Here is a 21,050-nt window from a genome sequence, read left to right as displayed (position 1 = left end):
TTGAATATACATAAATCCAATATCCATCCAGCAACTTAGTGTAAGATCTGAAGGAACAGCCAAGAAGGAACAGTCAAGACTTAACTGAAACACAAGCAATAAAGAAATCACAAACCAAATGAAATCTGGAAGTGAAGAATCTGACTAAGCAAACAGGAACTACAGGTCTACAAGAGCTAGTTCCAGGACAGCCTCCAAAGCCACAGGGAAAACCTGTCCCAAAAAAACAAAAAAAAAATCATCAACATAATAAAAGAGATGGGAATGAGATCTCAGGTGTTGAAGAAATGATAAAGGAAATAGATTCACCAATCAAAGAAAATGTTTAATAGAAAAGATTCATAACACAAGACATCCAGGAAATCTGGGACACCATGAGGAGACCTAAACCTCGAGAAACAGGGAAACAAGAGGGAGAATTTTAACTCAAAGGCACAAAAAGTATATTCAACAAAATCTAGAAGAAAACTTATATAACCTAAAGAATGGCATGCCTATGAAGGTACAAGAACCTTACAGAAAACTAAATAGACTAAATAAAAATTGGAAGCCCCATCAACTTCATATGGAAAATCAAAAAAAAAAAAAAAAACAGAATAGCCAAGTTACTTTACAATCAAGTAACTTCTGGAGGAATCACCATCCCTGGTTTCAAGTTCTGTTACAGAGATATAGTAATAAAAACAGCTTGGATTTGGCATAAAAAATAGACAGGTAGACCAATGGAATCAAATTGAAAGCCCTGATATTAACCCACATACCAAAGAACACCACATTTTTGACAAGCTAAAATTATACAATGGAAAAAGCTAAGCAACTTCAACAAAGGGTGCTGGCATAACTGGATTCTGACATGTAGAAGACTGTAGATAAATCCATATCTGTCACCATGCCCAAAACTTAAGTCCAAAGGGATCAAATAGCTCAACATAAACCCACCTGCACTGAACTTCATAGAAAACAAACACCCATGAATGAATTGGTACAGGAGACTGCCCCCTGAACATATAACATCAGCAGCACAGACACAGAGATTGACAATTAATAAATGGAACCTCCTGAAACTGAGAAGCTTCTGTAAAGCAAAGGACACAGTCAAAAAGACAAAATGGCAGCCCACATAATGGGAAAAGATCTTCACCAACCCCACATCTGACACAGGGCTGACTTCCAAAATACACAAAGAACTCAAGAAGCTAGTCACCAAAACAACAAACGATACAATTAAAAAGTGGGGTACAGAATTAAATAGAGAATTCTCAATAGAGGAATCTAAAATGGCTGAAAGACACATAAGAAAGGGCTCACCACTCTTAGCCATCAGGGAAATGCAAATCAAAACATCTCTGAGATACCATCTCCCTCCTGTCAGATGGGCTAAAATCAAGAACACCAATTACAGTTTATGCTAAATAGGATGTGGAGAAAGAGCAACACTCCAATGCTGGTCAAGGTGCAAACATATACAGCCACTTTAGAAATCAGTATGGTGGTTGCTGGGGAAAATGGGAATCAGTCTACCTCAAGATTCAGCAATTCCACCGTTAGGCATATACCCAAAGGATGCACATTCATACAGCAAGGACATCTGTTCACCTATTTTCATAGAAGCATTATTTCTAACAGCCAGAAACTGGAAGCAACCTAGATACCCCTCAACAGAAAATGGATAAAGAAAAGGCAATGTGTTTACACAATGGAGTACTACTGAGTGGAAAAAACAATGAAATCTTTATTTGCGATGCCTTATATGGCATCCTAGAACCTTTATCCAGTAGCTGATGGAAGCAGAAGCAGACACCCAGCTAAACTCTGAACTGAACTCCTGGAATCCAGTTGCAGAGTGATGAGTAAAAGGGTCAAGACCAGTCTGGTGAAACTCACAGAAACAGCTGACCTGAACAAGGGGACGCTCATAAAACCCAGAGTGATAGCTGGGAAACCAGCATAGGACTGATCCACACCTCTGAATGTTGGTGTCATTTGGGAGGCCTTGGAAATCTATGGGGCCTCTGGTAGTAGATCTGTATTTATCCCTACCATGAAAATTGACTGGGAGCTCATTCCACATAGAGGGATACTCTCTCAGCCTAGACACACAAATGATATGATAGATTTTGAAGATACGGCATGGAAGGCCTCACCCTCCCTGGGGAGCAGAAAGGGAATGGGAAAGGGGTTTAGTTGGGAAGGGAGTAGGGTAAGAGGGGAGGGAGTGGGAACTGGGATTGTCATGTAAAACAAGCTTGTATCTAAATTGAAAAACAACAAAGTAAAAAAAAAAAACGAATCACAGAAACAAAAGCAATATACAGCAAGACAACAGCCAACATCAACTAAATGGGGAGAAACTCAGAATGATGCCACTACAATCAAGAACAAGACAAGGTGGTCCACCCTCCATATCTATTCTTTATAGTACTTGAAGTTCTAGCTAGAGCCATAAGACAACAAAAGGAGATGAAAAGGAAACAAACTGGAAAGGAAGAAGTCAATATTTTACTGCTTGCAGATGATATGACAGTATACAGAGTGGCCCAAATATTCTACCAGGGAACTCCTACAGCTCATAATCACCTTCATAATATAGCAAGTTATAATATTAACTCAAAAGTGTCAGTAGTACTCCTATAATCAAACAATAAAAGGGCATAGAAAGAAATCAAGGAAATATCACCCTTTACAATAGCCACAAATAACATGATATATCTTTGGGTAACACTACAAAACTAGACCTGCATGACAAGAACTTTACAACTTTGAAGGAAGAAATTGAAGAAGACATCAGATACTGGGAAGATCTCACAGGCTCTTGGATAGGTAGGATCAACTTAGCAAAAATGGAAACCTTACCAAAAGCAATCTACAGATTCAAAGCAATAGCCATCAAAATCCTAACACAATTCTTCACAACCTTGAAAGAACAATATTCAACTTCAAATGGAAAAACCAAAAACCCAAGATAGCCCAAACCATGCTTTAAAAATATGGGAGATTCTGGAGGCATCACCATCCCTGACTTCAAGCCCTGCTATATAGAGCTACTGTAATAAAAAACAGCTTGGTATTGGCATAAAAGCACATGTGTGTATCAATGGAATTGAATTGAAGACACCGATACTCTTTCATACACCTGTGAACACCTAATATATTAAGGAAGCCAAAATTGTACAATGGGAAAAAAAAAGAAAGCATCTTCGACAAATGGTACTGGCATAACTGGATGCCAACATGTGGAAGAATGCCAATAAATCCCTATCTATCACCATGCACAAAACTCAAGTCCAAGTGGATTCAAGAACTCAATACAAATCCAGATACATTGAACTTGATAGAAGAGCAGGTGGGAATTAGCCTTGAATTCCTTGTGCAGGGAACCACTTCCTGAATCTAACAACACAGACAATGAGAGCAACTTTCAATAACTACGACCTCCTGTAACTGAGAAGCATCTGTAAGGCAAAGGATAAGGTCAATAAGACAAAATGCCCACCTGCAGAATGGGAAAAGATCGTCATCAACCTCCAATCTGACAGAGGACTGATATCCGACCTATACAAAGAACTCAAGAGACCAGACACCAATATACTAAACAATCCAATTTAAACATTGGGTGTAGATATAAGCAGAGAATTCTCAACAGAAGAAACTAAAATGGCCAAAAGACATTTAAGAAATTGTTCAACACCCCTAGCTATAGGGGAGATGCAACTCAAAATGACTCTGAGATACTTTCTTACACCTATCAGAATGGTTAAGATCAAAAACCGTGATGCCAACGGGAGGGAATGTGGAATTCTGATGCCAGCTTCTGCTGCAGAGGATGTGGAGTAAGGAAAACACTCGACAATTGCTGGTGGGAGTGCAAATTTGTACAACCTCTTTGGAAATCAGTATGGTGGCTTCTCCGAATAATTGCAATCAATCTACTCAAGACCCAGAAACGCCACTCCTGTGAATGTAGCCAAAGCAGGCACAATCACACCATAATGTCATGTGTTCAACTATGTTCATAGCATCATTATTTGTAATAGCCAAAACCTGGAAACAACCTAGATTCCCATCAGCCAAAGAACAGATAAAGAAAATGCGGTATATTTGCACAATAAAGTATTACTCAGAGGTAACAGACAAGGATATCTTGAAGCTTATAGGCAAATGGATGGAACTAAATAAAAATCCTTAGTGAGGTAACTGAGACCCAGAAAGAAAAACATTGTTTGTTCTCACTCATGGGTGGATATTAGATGTAAAGCAAAAGATAACCAGGCTGCAATATACAACCACAGAGAAGACAGGTAAAAGGGGGACCATAAGAGGGACACACATAGGAGACCCCAGGAATGAAAAATAGTTAAGAACTCCTGGGTAAACTAGGAGGGGTAAAAATGGAGGGGATGCTTGATGGGAGCAGGAAAGATCAAGGATTCAGAGTGGGTGAGGGACAGACAGGAGAAGCAATGAAAGAAATGTCTGAATAGAGGGAGCCATTTACAGTTAGACAGAAACCTGGTACTAGAGAAATGCTAAGCAATCCACAAGGATGACCCTTTCTAAGACTACAAGCAACGGTGGAGAGGGTATTAGAGTGGGCCTTACCCTTTAATCAGATCAGTGACTACCCTAATTGTCATCATGGAATCTATGTCCAGTAACTGATGGAAGCAGATGCAGTGAGCCACAGCCAGGCACTGTGCTGAGCTTCTGGAGTTCAAGTGAAGAGAAGGAAGACAGATCCCATGAAGAAGGACTGTCAAGAACATCATGGGGAAAACCACAGAGACAGCTGACCCAAGCTAGAGGGAGCTCACAGACTATGGACTCACAGCTGGAGAACCTGCATGGGACCGAACTAAAACCTCTGAAAGTGGGTGACAGATGTGTGACAGGATCTGTTGGGGGGGGCTGGCAGTGGCACTAGAACCTATGCAAGAGGAATGAGCTGGTATTTTAGAGAACACTCCCTACAGAGGGATACATCGCTCAACCTTGATACAGGGGGGAGGGGCTTGGTCCTGCCTCAACTTGGTATACCAGACGTTGTTGACTCCCCCAGTGAAGGCCTTACACTCTCTGAGGAGTGGGTGGGTGTAGGAAGGGTGGGGGTGGGGAAAGGTGAGTGAGGGGAACTGGGTTGGTAAGTAAAATGAAAAATAATTGTTTAAACAAAAAACACCATGAAAATTGCAGGCAAGTGAATCGGACTAGAAAAACGATGGTGGGAAATAGATTTCATGTGTAAAGTCTAGGAAAACATAACAACCAAAGACTTTCTTGAAGGCCCCGATAAAAGGACAAAGGGGGCTTCAGTTCTATGTCCTTGCCCCAAATCGGACATGAAGCCAGTCTGATGCAGGAACCAGTGTCTCACAGGAGTCTAGGTTGAAGCTTCTGTGGACAAAACACTGCCTCCTGAATTGTAGTCATCTTTTTTTCCTGTTTTCGTTTTGTTTTTTGAGACAGGGTTTCTCTGTGTCTTTGGAGGCTGTCTTGGAACTCACTCTGTAGACCAGGCTGGCCTGGAACTCACAGAGCTCTACATGCCTCTGCCTCCCGAGTACTTAGATTAAAGGTGTGCGCCACCCCTCTCAGTTGGACTGTGGTTATCACTGTAAGGAGTCTGTCTCATATTTCCCATGTACTGTTTCTTAACATTGCCTCACTTTTTTCTCTGCTTAACCTTGTCCCTAACCCACCCACCCGAAACAGTATATAAGATACTGCACTTCTTAATAAGTTTGCTTGGTATAAGCCATCGTCTTATGCAATACTCCTCACCAAGCTATTGCTTTCATCTTCTTTACTTCTTATCCCAGGCCCTCCATTCAACCCATGATGCTCAGGATCTGTATTCAGAACGGTTCCAAATATTCCAGTTTCATGTTACAAATATTACTTACTTCATTATTACTTTTCAGGTTTATTGGGATGTAATTGACACAAAGATACACATATGTGCATATATATACATATATATATATATATATATATATATATTAAGAGTGAAAATCTTTAAAACATTTAGTATGCATCTTCATACATATATATGATAACAATGAATGAAAAAGAGGTCATGAATTTGAAAGAAATGACTAAAGGGAGGAAAGGGAAGAGGAAATGTGGTTATATTAATCTCAAACATAATGAAATACAATAAAGAAAAACACAAAAGTACCATTTTCACTCCTATCGTCTGTCCTCATTTTATCCATTGGTTATTGACAAAGTGTTTGCCTCATTTAAAAATTGAGGGACAATCCTTATCTCTGACTGCAGAATCCAGTGTGTCCCCAAAGTTCTCAGAATCACCTAGAGACTGGTAATGTTTGCACAATGACCTGGGCACCTCAGACAGATCTAGTTTTCTGAAACTCCTGAGTCCTCCCTCCCACACAGAAGGCAGAAATTGGATCTCCATGGACTGGTAGATACCAGAGTAGGTTCTCAGGTGGGACGTTTCTTCCTGGAAGATGGGAGGTCCACCTGGCCCTGTTTTGGTGTCATGATGCACAGCTGGGCATAGGTCACATCATCGAGCCCATCGGATCTAGCAGCCTGGAGTGTGAAAATGTAGAAGATTGATCTTGGGCATTGGGAGCATGGGGGACTAGAGAAGTCAGGACCCACCTGCTCATCAACGGCTTTGACCCCTTTTGTCTTTCTCTCATGTGAGGCCTGTGATTTTTTTGGCTGCAGGGGAGAAGAGGTCATCTCTGCCCTTCTGCGTCTGGAGGGTTTCACCTGGGCATACAGGTCTTTGGAGGGGTCTTCCTCACATGGGCTCTGCAGCAAAGAGACAATGAAACAAAGGGAGTCATCCAGGTTCCAAAAATGCTATCAGCCCTTAGTTCTAAGGTGTGTAAGAATGTTATTTCAATATTTACATCAAACTAAACCATTGCTCAAGGGGTCCTCTAGTATTTCATTGAGTGCCTGTCAGTTTCCTTTCAGCTCTTCTGACACATTATAAGGACACACTGACATTCTCTCCAGTGCTTCCATCTTTTAGAAAGAGAATATCACTGTCACTGAACACTTGGATCCCCCATGTACCATACGAAGATATGCTCATTCATTACAGGCTTGTGTGAGCCTCTCTACTCAGGCTTCACCTCAGAAGGCTTTCTTCTTTTTTCATTTTTATTATCTAAGTAATTTTTAAAATTTATTTTACATAGAGAACTCAGTTTCCCCTCCCTACTCTCCTCATTTCCCCTTACTCCAGACCCCCATCCACCCCTTCCCCGTCCACTCCCCCGCCATATCCATTCAGAAATGGGAAGGCCTCCCAAGGGCTTGAACAAAGCATGTCACACCAAGTTGAGATAGGACCTGGTTATTCCAACTGCATTAAGGCTGGGTAGTTAATCCATCATGGGGAACAGGTTCTTAAAAGCCAAGGACATATCCCCTCTCTCACTACTGGGAGCTTTACAAACCAAGCTACACAACTGCCACATTCATGCAGAGGGCCTAGGTCTGTCCAGTGCAGGTTCTCTAACTACTTGTCAGAGTCTATGAGTTCCCAGGAGATCAGTTCCACTATCTCTGTGGGTTCAACCATCATGGCTTTGGCCCACATGGACTGTACAAGGCCTCCTCCCTTTCTTCAAGAGGAGCCCTGGAGCAGGGCCCAATCAGAAGGCTTCTTTCAAGTTCCCTTAAATTCACACTGACCATCATCTTTGCCTCAATAACCTCAACCCACATCCTCTAATTCACTTCCTTCATACACTTTGCATTGGTCACTCTTAGAGTTTATCTCCATTTAGTCTCCCATTTTGCTTGTCACACTGGGTAAGGAGTACTGTCCCTTGCTATAAATACAGCCTGTACAGAAGAAGCAGGGTTAACAGGGAGATACAGGAGATCGGGAGATGAGTCAAGTAGCAGAGGGTTTGCTATACAAATATGAGCGCCTGAGTTTGATCCCCAGTGCCCACATATAAAAAGGCAAAGCAAGAGTGCACATGCCTAAGTGATGGTGAAGTAGAGAGAGGCACCCAGGACTCAGTGGCAAGAATCCACACAAATAAATAGCACCATGGACACTGAGAGAGCCTTCTTAACTCATCAGAAAAGATGAGTTGGAGAAAAATAGAAAAAGACATGGGATATTGACCCCTGTCTCCTTCCTAAACTTACACAAATGTGCACAAATATTATCAGTACATGGTTCTCTTTTACTTGTGTTTCCTGTTAAGGTACTTGTTAGTTTTATACTTAGAGCTTAAACCCCAAGGCCTCATACTGCTAAAGTAATCACTTTGCCACTGAGATACACTTTCTGACACTCATGTTGTTTTCTGAGCCCCAAGAGGCAATCTAGAGAGCAGAAGAATCTGAAATGTCCAAAAGACACTTAAGGAATTGGTCTACAGCTTTAGCCATCCAAGAAATGCAAATCAAAATAACTGTGAGATACCATTTAACACCTAACGGAATGGCTAAGAACAAAAACACTGATGACAGCTTATTCTGGAGAAAATATGGAAAAAGGGGAGCATGCCCCCATTGGTGGTGGGAATGCAAACATGTACACCTGCTTTGGAAATCAATATTGAGGTTTCTCAGAAAATTGCAAATCCATCTATCTCAAGACCCAGCAATGCTGGGTGGTGGTGGCATACATCTTTAATCCCAGCACTTGGGAGGTAGAGGCAGTCGGATTTCTGTGAGTTCGAGGCCACCCTGGTCTAATGTGGGAGTGCAAGGATAGGCTCCAAAGCTACACAGAAAAACCCTGTTTTGAAAAACCAAAACAAAACAAAAATGACCCAGAAATATCATTAGCAGCATTATTCACAAAAACCAGAATGTGGAAACACCTAGATGTCCCTCAGCCAAAGAATAGATAAAGAAAATGTGGTGCATTTGCACAATGTATTACTGCTCAGAAGTAAAAAACAATGATATCATGAAATTTGCAGGCAAATGAATAGAACTAGTAAAAAAACATCCTGAGTGATGTAATCCAGACCCAAAAGCACAAACATGGCACGTACTCCCTCGTAAGTTGATAATACATGCAAAGCAATGGATAAACAGCCTATAGTCCTCGACACCAGAGAAGCAAGGGATAAAGAAGAACCCTAAGAGAGAAATACATGGATTCCCCCGGGAAAGGGAAATAGACAAGATCTCCTGAGAAAATCGGGAGTGTAGTTGGAAGGAAAAGGGAAGGCAGAAATGGAGGGGGGATGGGAGAGGAGAACATGGGGGATTGGATGATTGGGTTTAAGGAAGGACAGAGAGGGAGAACAAGGAAAGACTTATCTTGGTAGAGGGAGTCATTATGGGACTAACGGAAAACCTGGTACTAGAAATTCCCAGGAATTCAAAAACATGACCCCCCAACAAAGATGCTAAGCATTAGTGGTAGGGGACCTGAACTGGACTTCCCTGGTGTCAGGTTGATGATTTCCTAAATATCCTCATAGAACCTCCATTCAGAAACTGATGGAAGCAGATGCAGAGACCCACAGCTAATCACTAGGCTAAGCTCCCAGAGTCCAGTCAAACAGGGGGCGGGTGATAACCTGAGCAAAGGGGTCAAGTCCACCTTGCAGATAGCCACAGACACAGATAACCTGAGCTAGTGGGAGATCACTGACTCTCCACTGACAACTAGGGAACCACTGAGGACCAGACTGGGCCCTCTGAATGTGGGTGAAAGTTGTGGGGCTTGAGCAATTTGTGAGGCCACTGGCAATGGGATCAGAATTTATCCTTGATACTTGCACTGGCTTTTTGGAGCCCATTCTCTTTGGAAGGATACCTTGCTCAGCCTAAATAGTTACAGGGCAAGAGCCTTGGTCCTGACTCAAAGAGACGTGCCAGACTTCATTAACTTCCCATGGGAAGCCTTAACCTCTCCAAGAATTGGGATGGGGTGTGATGAGGAGGCGGGGAGAGCAGGAGGGGAAAGGCTGTGAGAAGTGGGATTGATATATACGATGAGAAACTATTAAATAAAAAAGAAAAGAAGGAAGCCAAAAGAAAGAGGCATTAGAGAAACAAAAGAAAAGGAATCAGAAAGAAAGGGCTAGGTTCACAAAAGTAACCGAGAAAAAATGAGGGCATAGCATATGGAATATACATGCTTCGAGAAACACTCAGCTGTGAATGATAGAACAGAGAACAGAGATTGTTCCTGCGCTATACTGGATCGTAAGTGCTTAGCACTGTGGATGAACAAGAGTCTCACCAGAACGTCCAGCTCCACGCGGTCTGCAGGCTGTTTGATCTTCACAGCAGCATCTGTCATAACAGAACGTGCAGGTCTTCCCCTGACCACAATGCCAGCCCATCTCACTTCCCCAGACCCCTGCTCCATCCCAAATAAAGAAAGAGAAGGTGTAGGGGACAGGGGGACATAGAGGGGGCTCAGTGTCCCAGATATTTCACCACCCCGTGATGCTGTGACCTCAGGCATATCCCTCCCGGGCCCTCTTCTTCTCACACAAGACTTCTTCCTGGATGGCAGGAGCCGGGTTGGAGCTGGGGAAACAATAAGATGTCAAGTGGCGGTGATGGAAGTCAGACGGCTGTGGTCTATGTTTCCGAGTAGGAGTTACCTATTCTGAAGGCTTTTGTCCCTGGTCACCGAATCTGCAAGGGGTTGCTTGTCAGTCTTTGTCTGGGCTGCAAGAGAGGAAGGAGACTCAGCCAGGAGGGTGGAACCCCCTTCCTAGCACTTTTGGGGAAAGAAAAGACATAAGCAACTCATTGAATATGTGTTAAAATCATCCAGGAGATGGAAAAGTCCGTACAATGCAGGATATCGCACACATTTCCAGACCACATTTTTGTTAAGGTTCTGCAAGCTTTTCTAAACTGAGGAGTCCCAGCTTCGGCTGTCCCTGGCGCTAATGATCTGAGCCCCTGCTTGGATAGCCCACAGTGGGACCCACTGCACCCTGAGACCCAGGCCTTCCATTCCCTACTCACCTCCCTTCCTGTCTTTGGTCTGGTGCCTGCATCTGAGGAGAAGAAAGAGGATGAGGAGAAAGAGCAGTAAGAAGAGCACCACAGAGACCCCGACCACAGCCTTTTGGTGACTTGCGGGTCCTAGAAGAGAGGTGACATCATGAATAAGGAACATTGAACAGAACCTATTGTGTGAGACTGAGGAGATGATCATAGAGACTGGGAGGGTTTGCACTGGGTCTTCTGCATGTGTTATGGTTCTTGTTTGGAGTTTTCTGGGACTTCTGAAAGTGGTAGTGAGGGTGTACCTGACACTTTTGTCGGCTTGCTAGACATTATTTTTCCTAGGGGGTAGCCTCAAGCTGACTCGATATGAGGGCTTCTGCTTCATCTTCCATTATCCTGCTGTGGCATGTCTGATCTTTTGGGGGAGATGGTACAGGGGTCATGGCTCTGGAGGAGATCAAATATGATGGGGGGGCTTAAATGAGTGAGGGATGGGTAAGCAGCAATCTGGATGCATTGTATAAGAGAATAAATAAATAAATAAATAAATAAATAAATAAATAAATAAATAAAAGGCCTACTGTGTCAGTGCCCCATGTTGGGTCTTTGCATTTACAGCCTATGATTCCATGGCTTTGTAGCATGGGACCATCTCTGAACCCTTCCAGTCATAGTCCCAAACCTAAAGCAACCAGAAGAAAGGTGATTGGCTGAGGATTTATCCCAGGATGTCTTTCCTCCTCCATGTTCCCTACACTAGAGCTAACCCTCATGAACTGGAAGGAAAGATCCTTAATGTCCTACCCTATCCCTGTGACATGCCCCTACATAATGCCACCAACACAGTGACAGATGGAGCAGAACCATTGCAGAACAGGATTCTAGAGTCTTCCTCTGTAAGTAGATGAAACACATAAGATCATGATTGAAAGGAACTTAATGTCTGTGTCATGGCTCTCCCATTTATGTTGCAGAAACTGAGAACCACACAAAAGAGGGGCTAGTTATGTCAACTACTCCTGACAAGAATGTGCCAACCACATAACTACCTTATCACCCCTGAGCCCATTCTGCACAAGAGTTCTTGCTTAGACCTCTGTAGTAAAACAACCGACATGCAGAGGTGTTTTTCATGGCTTGACACATTAGATGGGGAAAATCTGTGGAATTGACACATGCTATCATTTTATCTACTTTACCATAGGGACACATCAACAAGATCACACTTTATCAAGGTGTTTCCTTGCAGCCTAGCTTCTGAACTTCAGGGTTTCTGGAGAACATATTGGAAACTCTGCATGACATCCAGTAGCTTGATGACCATCCAAGCTGATCAAGGAATGAAGACTCATGGGGACAGAATGTCTGCATACACTCAGGAACAAACAACCTCCATGGACAGAAAAAACTAAAGTATCTATAGGAATGGATTTTTGGACCCCAGGAAACTGTGGGAAATTTGTTGGAAGAATGATGAGGAGAAAGATGCACAAATTTTCTCAACTCTTCTCAGTCTCCTCGCTGCACTGCAGCCTCTCCAGAACCTCCCAGCTTCCTACCCGGAATCCTCTAGATCCCCTTGAAGAAGGTGAGATGGTTGTTAATTGAGAAATCTCAGCTCCCTTCCTAATCTCTACATAGGTCAATTCCTAGGTCAATTTCCAGGGTTACCCTCTGAGCTTGCAAATGTCTGGGTCACCTCACCTGACACTATGATATCCACTGGGACACTGGAATGTGACAACAGGAAAGGGGATTCTCTTTTAGAACCAAAGCAGATATAGGAGCCTCCAAGGGCCGAGGTCACAGCACTCATGGAGAATTTTGCCTCATGTTGCGGATCTTGAGACTGTGAACTTTGCTGCATGTAGGGATGGGCTTCACCTTCCTTAAACAGAAAGAAAGTGTCCACTGGGCCTGATGACCAACAGAGTAGAGTCACATTCTCTCCTGAGGAAACAGTAGGTCCTGGATGCACTGAGAGATTAAGTGCAACAAGGGGATGTCCTAAAGACAAGAAAATGGGTAAATGAAAGGCTACAGTCATTGCCTTGAGTCCCCCATTCAAAAAATAGTCTCTATACTTTAACAGACTGTCCGTTGTCCCCTCTCGTCTCCCTAGACATATTCCTCCCTGGAGATGCTTATCATCATCTTGATGATAAATCCCAGCTCATATCCCAAATGAACCTCTGCCAAGATGGGTGCCAACTGAATACACTATTTCCTCACCTGTGATCAGGATGTCCAGAGGGTCACTGGGGGCTGACCACTCAGAGGAGTTGCTGTGTGCACCAAGACATCTATAGCGACCACCAATGAAGTAATTCCCAGAGCCTACTGTGAAGTTAGCATGAAAATGTTGATCCTGAGACTGACAGGCAGAGACCTGTGTGAGGTCATGTTCTCCCTCCTTGTACAGAGCAAATCTGTCATAATTTGTCTCAGAGAAACACTTGAGGGTTAAGTTCTCTCCAGGGGCCAGGACAGTTCCTTGTTGGGTCACCAGGTCGGGCTTCCTTGACAACCCTGGAAGGAAGATAGGCATGGAGTCATACAGCTGGTTCTTGCAATCTATTCCATATGCCATCCTAATCTGATAGGGACATGGCCTTTTCCCACTCTGGGCCTTAGAAGTCAAGAGTTCCCTTCATCCATCATGCCCTGTAGCCCTCTGTGAGGCAGAATGACTTATAACAAAGGGTTTCTGGTGTCAAACAGTTGAATGAAAGAGGACACTTCCTCACCTGAGACATGTATCTCCAGGGGGTTACTGGCCTCTGACCACACATATGAGGTATTTGTATAGTATCCATAACATCTGAAGGGCCCATTCATGCTGTATGTCAGAGAGATCATAGGAAACAGAGCTTGGAACTGTCCATTGTTTGTGAACTGTGCCTTTTGGGACCTGGGAAATTTCAGATCTGCCCCAGTCAAAGTGAACCCATCGTATCCTTTGGACGAATTACACTGAAGGCTCACATTCCCACCTGACGTCACCACAGGCCTGGGCAAAGCTGACAGAGTAGGTTTGCCATCATGGACACCTAGGAGAAGAGGAGGCAGCCTTTGAAATAAAACACAGCCCACAATGTCTTCAGCAGATAAGCTGTGGAAACATACCTATGGGGTATTATTTCCCAAGATCAGAGGCAAAAAACTATGAAACAGTGTAATCTCACCTGTCACCACCAGCTCCAGGGTGTCACTGCGCTCCGTCCACCCAGTAGAGCTGTAAGAGTAACAGTTATATCTCCCTGCATTCAGGCTAGACACAGATGGGATAGAGAAATTTGCCTTGTTATTGTGGTCTACTTGGGTCTCTGTGTGGCTGGGTCCTGGGCTTCCCTCTTTATGGATCACATATGTAAGGGCTTGTAGGGTACCCGCACACCAGATGGTAACAGAACTCCCTGAAGAGACCACAGAGCCTGGTTGAGCCCAGATGCTGGGTTTCTGAAGGTTCCCTGGAAGGTTGCAGAAGAAAAACAAGTGCATCTCTTAGGACAGTTGCACATTAAAGGTCACATTTGCAATGACACTTAAGCTGATCTGCAACAGCAGAAGGTTATATAAAGACCTGACTTTTCCCTGACTCATTAGGTCCACTGTGATTATCCACACAGATTTTTGCACCTCTAGACTAGTTATATCACACATTTGGTGAAACTGGTGTCAATAGCACTGTCTCTTGATCACCCTAACACATCAGGTCCTTCCCTGGGATCCTGTGTCTGTTGTAATATCATTCAAAGACAAGGCTGGAGTTTCCTTACCTGAGACCAGGAGCTGTAGGTCATTACTGCTCACTGACCACACCTGGAGGTTCTTCAGGTAATATCCATAGCATGTGAACCTCCACCTCTGGTCAGGGGTCACAGGACCCACTTTGAAATGAGCTCCTGAGAGCCCATGGTTTATGTTCGGTGAGGACGCAGCACTGGAGAATATCTGATCTTCCTTCAGTAGAATGAATCCGTTATACGCCTGTTGTGACACACACTGAAGAGTGACAATCTGTCCTGAGGTCACCAAAGGACTGGTAAGGGTTGACAGTGTGACTTTCCCGGAGTAAACACCTAGAAGAGAAGAGGAAGTCTGTCAAGTGGAAACATGAAGTAAACATTGACAAACTCATCAAGAACACAGGAGGAAATTCCTAGGAACAAAGCATTATCCTCTCAAGATATTCATGAAACCCACATGTGACAGAGGGCTGATTTCCAAAATATACAAAGAACTCAAGTAGCTAGTCACCAAAACACCAAATAATTCAATTAAAAAGTGGGGTACAGAATTAAATAGACAATTCTCAATAGAGGAATCTAAAATGGCTGAAAAACACATAAGAAAGTGTTCAACACTCCCGAGCTAATTGAGAGCATGAGGGTAGGGGAGTGGGTGCTGCCACAATAAGAGCACAAGATGAAGAGTAGAGGAGAAGAAATGGTGGAGCAGATATATTGAGTTGGGGGAAGAATAGAGGAGAGAGAGCAGGATGAGAGATACCATATCAGAGGGAGTCACTATAGGTCCGAGAAGAGATCTGGAACTAGGAAGATCTCCAGAGACCTATAAGGATGACACGATCTGACAGTCTGGGCAGTGGAGGAGAAGTTGGCCTAGAAACCCTTCCCCTAGAATGAGATTGATGACTACTCTCTATGCTATTCTAGAGTCCTCATCCAGTGGCTGATGGAAGCAGAGACAGACATCCACAGAAATACACTGAGCTGAAATCTGGAACTCAGTTGAAGAGAGGGAGGAATGAAGAACGAAGGGGTCTGTACCTGGTTGGAGAAACCCACAGAAACAGTTGGCCTGAAAAAGGGAAAGCATATCGACCCCAGATGCTCTTTGGGAGGACAGTACAGGACTAATCCAGCCCCCTGATCATGGATGCCAATGGGGAGGCCCCTGCACTCCTTGGAGCCTCTGGAGGTGGACTGGCGTTTTGTCCTGGTGGGTGGGAGGGACTTCGAGAGCCCATCCCACTTGAAGGGATTCGCTCTGTCTCTGAACACATGGGGAGGGGCCTAGGCCCAGCACAGGAAGATTTGGTGGACTTGGTGGAGCCCTGGTTGGGGGCCCTACCCTGCCTGGGGAGTGGCGGGTGGATGGGGTGGGGGGTAGGTTGGAGGTGGGGGAGAAGGAATGGGGGTGGGGGGAGGGAGAGGGAGAGGGAAAGTACATGTGAAAATATTAATAATTTAATAAAAAAAAGAAAAAAAAGAATAGAATAAACAACCTGAGATAAGCCATAAAAAAAAAAGAAAGTGTTCAACATCCATAGCCATCAGGGAAATGCAAATCAAAACAACTCTGAGATACCATCTTACTCCTGTCCGAACAGCTTAATTAAAAACACCAATAACAGTTTATACTGTAGAGGATGTGGAGAAAGGGGAACACGCCTCCACTGCTGGTGGGAGTGCCAACTTGTACAGCCATTTTGGAAATCAGTATGGCAGTTTATGAAAATGGCAATCATTCTACCACAAGATCCAGCAATTCCACTCTTAGGCATATAGCCAAAAGAAGCACATTCATACAACAAGGACTTCTGTTAAATTATGTTCATAGCAGCACTATTTGTAATAGCCAGAATCTGGAAGCAGCCTAGATGCCCCTCAACTGAAGAATAGGTAAAGAAAATGTGGTACATTTACACAATGGAGTACTACTCATAGGAAAAAATATACAAACTTGAAATTTGCAGGCAAATGGATGGAACTAGAAGAAACCATCCTGAGTGAGGTAACTCAGTCACAAAAAGACAAACATGGAATGTATTCACTCATATATGGCTTTTAGACATAGAACAATAGATTATCAGCCTACAATCCACACTGGCAGAGAAGCTGGGAAACAATGAGGACCTTAGGAGAGACCTACATGGTTCCCCCAGAGAAGGGGAAAGGGGCAAGGTCTCCTGAGGCAACTGGGAGCATGGTGGGGAGAAGGAACTCGGAGAATGAGAAGGGGAGAAGAGGAGGGGTGAGGAGGACATGAGGGAGCAGGAAGATTGAGTTGGGGAAAGAATAGAGGAGAGTAGAAAAAGATATAACATAATAGAGGGAGCCATTGTAGGTTTAAAGAGAAATCTGGCACTAGATAAATGTCCAGAGGTCTATGAGGAAGACACCAACAAACAATCTAAGCAACAATTGAGAGGCTATCCTAAATGCCCTCCCCTGATAGTGAAATTGACGTCTACCTTACATGCCATTGGAGAGCCTTCATCCAGTAGCTGATGGAAGCAGAAGCAGACACCTACAGCTAATCACTGAGCTGAACTCCTGGAATCCAGTTGCAGAGAGGGAGGACTGATGAGCAGGGGTGTCAATACCAGGTTGGAGAGACCAACAGAAACAGCTGACCTGAACAAGGGGAACTCATGGACCCCAGACTGATAGCTGGGAATCCAGCATAGGACCAACCCAGAACCCCTGAATGTGGGTGTCAGTTAGGAAGCCTGGGAAATCTATTTGGCCTCTGACAGTGGATCAGTATTTATTCCTAGTATACGAATGGACTTTTGGGAATCCATTCCACAAAGAGGGAAACTCTTTCAGCCGAGACACACAGGGAAGGGCCTAGGCCCTGGTGCAAATGATGTGACAGACTTGAAGATTCCCCATGGAAGGCCTCATCCTCCCTGGGGCGCAGACAGGAGATGGGACAGAGGAATTGTGGGACACAGGGGAGGAGGGAAGGGAGAGGGAACTGGGATTGACATGCAAAACAAACTTGTTCCTAAGTTAAAAAAGGAAAAAATTTCAAAAATAATCATCCTCTCACCTGTCACCACCAGTTCTAGTGGGTCACTATGCTGTGACCACCCTGCAGATCCATAAGAGTAACACCTGTATTTCCCTGCATGACGTCTTTGCATGGATGCTATGGAGAACAAGGCCTTGTTACCAGGATGTTTTGGAGTTTGACTACCGAAGGGTGCTGGGCTTCCTTCCTTGTAGAGAAAATATATTTGGGTTTCTTTGGTCCCCTCACACAAGACGGTCACAGCATTCCCCAAGGCAATCAGGGAACCTGGTTCGGCCCACAAGGTGGGTTTTGTAAGATTCCCTGGAAGGAAGTAGATGAGAAGAAATGGAACATTGAACAGTTTCACAGTGAAAGCCAAATGTTCTGCTGCTCTTGTACTTTAGCACTGAATCAAAAGGGACAGCAATGTCATGGGAAGACTCATCACTCTCCTAATCCTTGAGGGTTTCAGAGATCCCATGCCCTCTCCCCATTTTCTGTACCTTGACTCCTGTGTCAATTATCTCAGCCCTGAATCGTCAGACACATCACACACCAGGGCTCCACTGGGAACCTGTGTTCAAGAGAGTGTATTTCCACTGAGTGTCTGAAGCTTCCTCACCTGAGACCAGCAGCTCCAGGGGGTCACTGGCTTCTGACCACACCTGAGGATTACTTGTGTAATAGCCAAAGCATCTGAAAATCCACCTTTGTCTTGAGGTCACTAGATGCACTTGGAACACAGTCAAGAACATTCCAGTGTGTATATCTCTTGAGCTCTGAGAGCTGGAGAATTTCTGACCATCCTTAGTTAAAATGAACCTGTCATAATTCATATTGGAGCTACAAGAGAGGGTCACGGGCTCTCTTAAGTTTACAACAGGGTCCTGCTGGATGGACAAGGTAGGTTTTCTGTAGACTCCTAGAAAAATAAATATACATTATTAAAGGGGCTCATACAGTCTGAATTGTGTCCCATGGCTGTGTGTGGACAAGAGATACTGCTATAGCACTCTTTTCTTGTGAGTGACATCTGGGGCTAAGATTTTGAGTGTCCTCTCACCTGTCATCACCAGCTCTAAGGTGTCACTGCGCTCTGACCATCCAGCAGAGTTATAAGAGTAACAGTGATAGCTTCCTGCCTGCAATCGTGTCAAATATGGAATAATGAGTTTTGCCTTGTTTGGGGCCATTTGGATCTGTTGGCCCCAGGGGTCTCTGTTTCCCTCTTTATATATCACATATATTTGTGTTCCCAAGGTCGCCTCACACCAGATGGTAACAGGACTCCCTGAGGGGATCACCAAGCCTGGCTCAGCCCATATGTTGGGCTTGTGAATGGTTCCTGCAAAGAATTAGAAAGAAAGGAGGTGCATCTGTTAGGGAAATATCACCGAGAAGGTCACAATTGTCATTGACACAGGAGCTGATCTACAATAGCAGAAGGACACATAAAGACCACACTTTCCCTGGCTGCTGGTTTCCACTATTAACATCAACCCTAGTTTTGGCACCTCACGTTCAGCTATATCACACATTCTGTGACATTGAATTCAGTAACCTTGGCTCTCAGTCAACTACCACACATCAGGTCATTGGCTGGAATCTTGTGTCAGTTACAATTACACTCAAATGAAACTCCTGCACTTCTTACCTGAGACCAGGAGCTCTAGGTGGTTACTGGGCACTGACCACAGCTGGGGGGTGCTCCCATAATAACCATAGCATGTGAACCTCCACCTCTGGTTGGCGGTCACAGGACCCACTGTGAACACGGCTCCAAATAGTCTAGAGGACATATTCTGTGAGGGAACTTGACTGGAGAGCTTCTTGCCATCCTTCATTAGAACAAAAGTGTTATTTGGCTCTTGTGACTCACACTGAAGGGTCACATTCCCTCCTGAAGTTACCACAGGGCTGGGAATGGCTGACAGAATGGGGTTGCTGGGATGAACTCCTAGGAGAGAAGAGGAAGCCTGTTATTTGGACTTTTATAAGAAGCATTGTTCCCTTCTCATATTTGAGAAAGGAGGCCCCAGTGAACATATTCCTTTCCTTAAGATAATCCTGGTGTTGGGGGAGGGTTCTGTCACCTGTCACCACCAGCTCCAGGGTGTCACTGTGTTCAGATGTTTCTTTGGAGCTTTTATATCCACACCAATATTGCCCTGCATTGTGCCATTGAACAGATGAGATTGAGAACGTGGCCTTGTTCTCAGTTTTGAGAATGGTTGTTGGTGTCAGGTAATCTTGACTTCCTTCTTTGTAGAAACGATATTCCTTGGCCACCATGGGTGCTTCACAGAAGAATGTCACCTGGTTCCCAGTAGCTACCACATTACTTGGCACTGCCCTGAGTGTAGGTTTAGATAGGGGCCCTGAAAGACACTGACAGTCCATTTCACAGATCTCCCCATCTGATATAAGTACTCAGACCCAGGACCACCCAGAACTTGCCTCAGATACAAGTTCTCAGACCCAGAACAATTCAGGCATCCCCAGCATCAGGCCAAACCTGCTGTTCTCCATCTGCTCTGATCATGAGTTCCCTGTGATCCCCATCATGATGTCCAGTCTGGGGCACCTGAGAAGACACTCACCTGCCAGCACTGGGATCCTGATGTTCAGACTCAGTCCTGCAAGAGAGTTACCTGTGAGTGTTTGCCCTGAAACAGGAGCACGATCTCCACTTCCTGGTGCCTTCTGGACCAGACGAAACATCCTAGTGGCCTGAATCATGGTGTGAGGTGGATTCCCTCTCACACAAGAATTCCTCATCCCCATTTGGTATCTCACCGAGATACAGCAAGACTGTAAGAAAAGAGGTCATGGCATCTTCCAGTTGCCACAAGTTTTCAGATAGTTGGTCTCCTTTCCAAACACACAGAAACAAGACGTGTGTCTTCTGTAGGCTTGTTTCTGCTTCCTGTCATGACGATGTCATATTAGCAGCTGCTGAGAAAGAGGAACTGCTCTAACCAGGCGCCTGACTCTTCTTCCCTATGCTGTGATGGGTTGGGCTCCTAATATGTGGCTTCTATCTCTCTGTGCTTCTTTAGTTTTTGTTTTTGTTTTTCTCTAAGACAGAACCTCTTAAACTTCATGCAGGTCTCAGAATCTTCCTTCTTCTCCCTCAGCTTCCTGTTCTCTGGTATCACAAACCCAAGTCTGGCTGTGGTCTCTTCCTGCTGAACACCTCCACAGTAACCCTCTACACCTGCCTGATTGACCCCAGTCACCAAAGAATGGGACTTAACCCAAAATAAACTTGGTGACTTCCTGAGCCATCTCTTCACTTGAGGCTTTCTGGGGAGGTTGGTCTTTTTCCCTCAGAGCTTCTTCTTTAT

General features: G+C 44.3%; 1 protein-coding gene across 1 annotated transcript; it reads right to left on the bottom strand.

Annotated features, from left to right (window-relative positions):
• Positions 1–6,444: 6,444 nt before the first annotated feature.
• On the bottom strand, positions 6,445–20,442 carry LOC100750515 (leukocyte immunoglobulin-like receptor subfamily B member 3). Its single transcript, XM_035449167.1, has 11 exons — positions 20,304–20,442; positions 19,358–19,660; positions 18,767–19,048; positions 18,326–18,625; positions 17,740–18,024; positions 13,683–13,985; positions 13,168–13,464; positions 12,640–12,852; positions 10,951–11,070; positions 10,208–10,500; positions 6,445–6,783 (listed from the first exon to the last, which is right to left on the bottom strand). Exons 1-11 carry the CDS (start codon positions 20,440–20,442, stop codon positions 6,445–6,447), a joined length of 2,874 nt encoding a protein of 957 aa, XP_035305058.1.
• Between the last annotated feature and the right edge of the window lie 608 nt (positions 20,443–21,050).

The sequence above is a fragment of the Cricetulus griseus genome, chromosome 9 (genome assembly GCF_003668045.3).
Source record: "Cricetulus griseus strain 17A/GY chromosome 9, alternate assembly CriGri-PICRH-1.0, whole genome shotgun sequence".
NCBI lineage: Eukaryota > Metazoa > Chordata > Mammalia > Rodentia > Cricetidae > Cricetulus > Cricetulus griseus.
Note: the sequence above shows the minus strand (reverse complement) of the source record. Positions and strands in the feature narration are given on the sequence as shown.

Coding starts and splice junctions, on each gene's coding strand:
- LOC100750515 (XM_035449167.1), bottom strand. CDS start 20,442: ATGATTCAGGCCACTAGGATGTTTCGTCTGGTCCAGAAGGCACCAGGA. Junction 19,661..20,303: donor CAGGATCCCAGTGCTGGCAG/GTGAGTGTCTTC, acceptor CTTCTCTCCTAG/GAGTTCATCCCAGCAACCCC. Junction 6,784..10,207: donor GCGTGGAGCTGGACGTTCTG/GTGAGACTCTTG, acceptor TCTTTGCTGCAG/AGCCCATGTGAGGAAGACCC.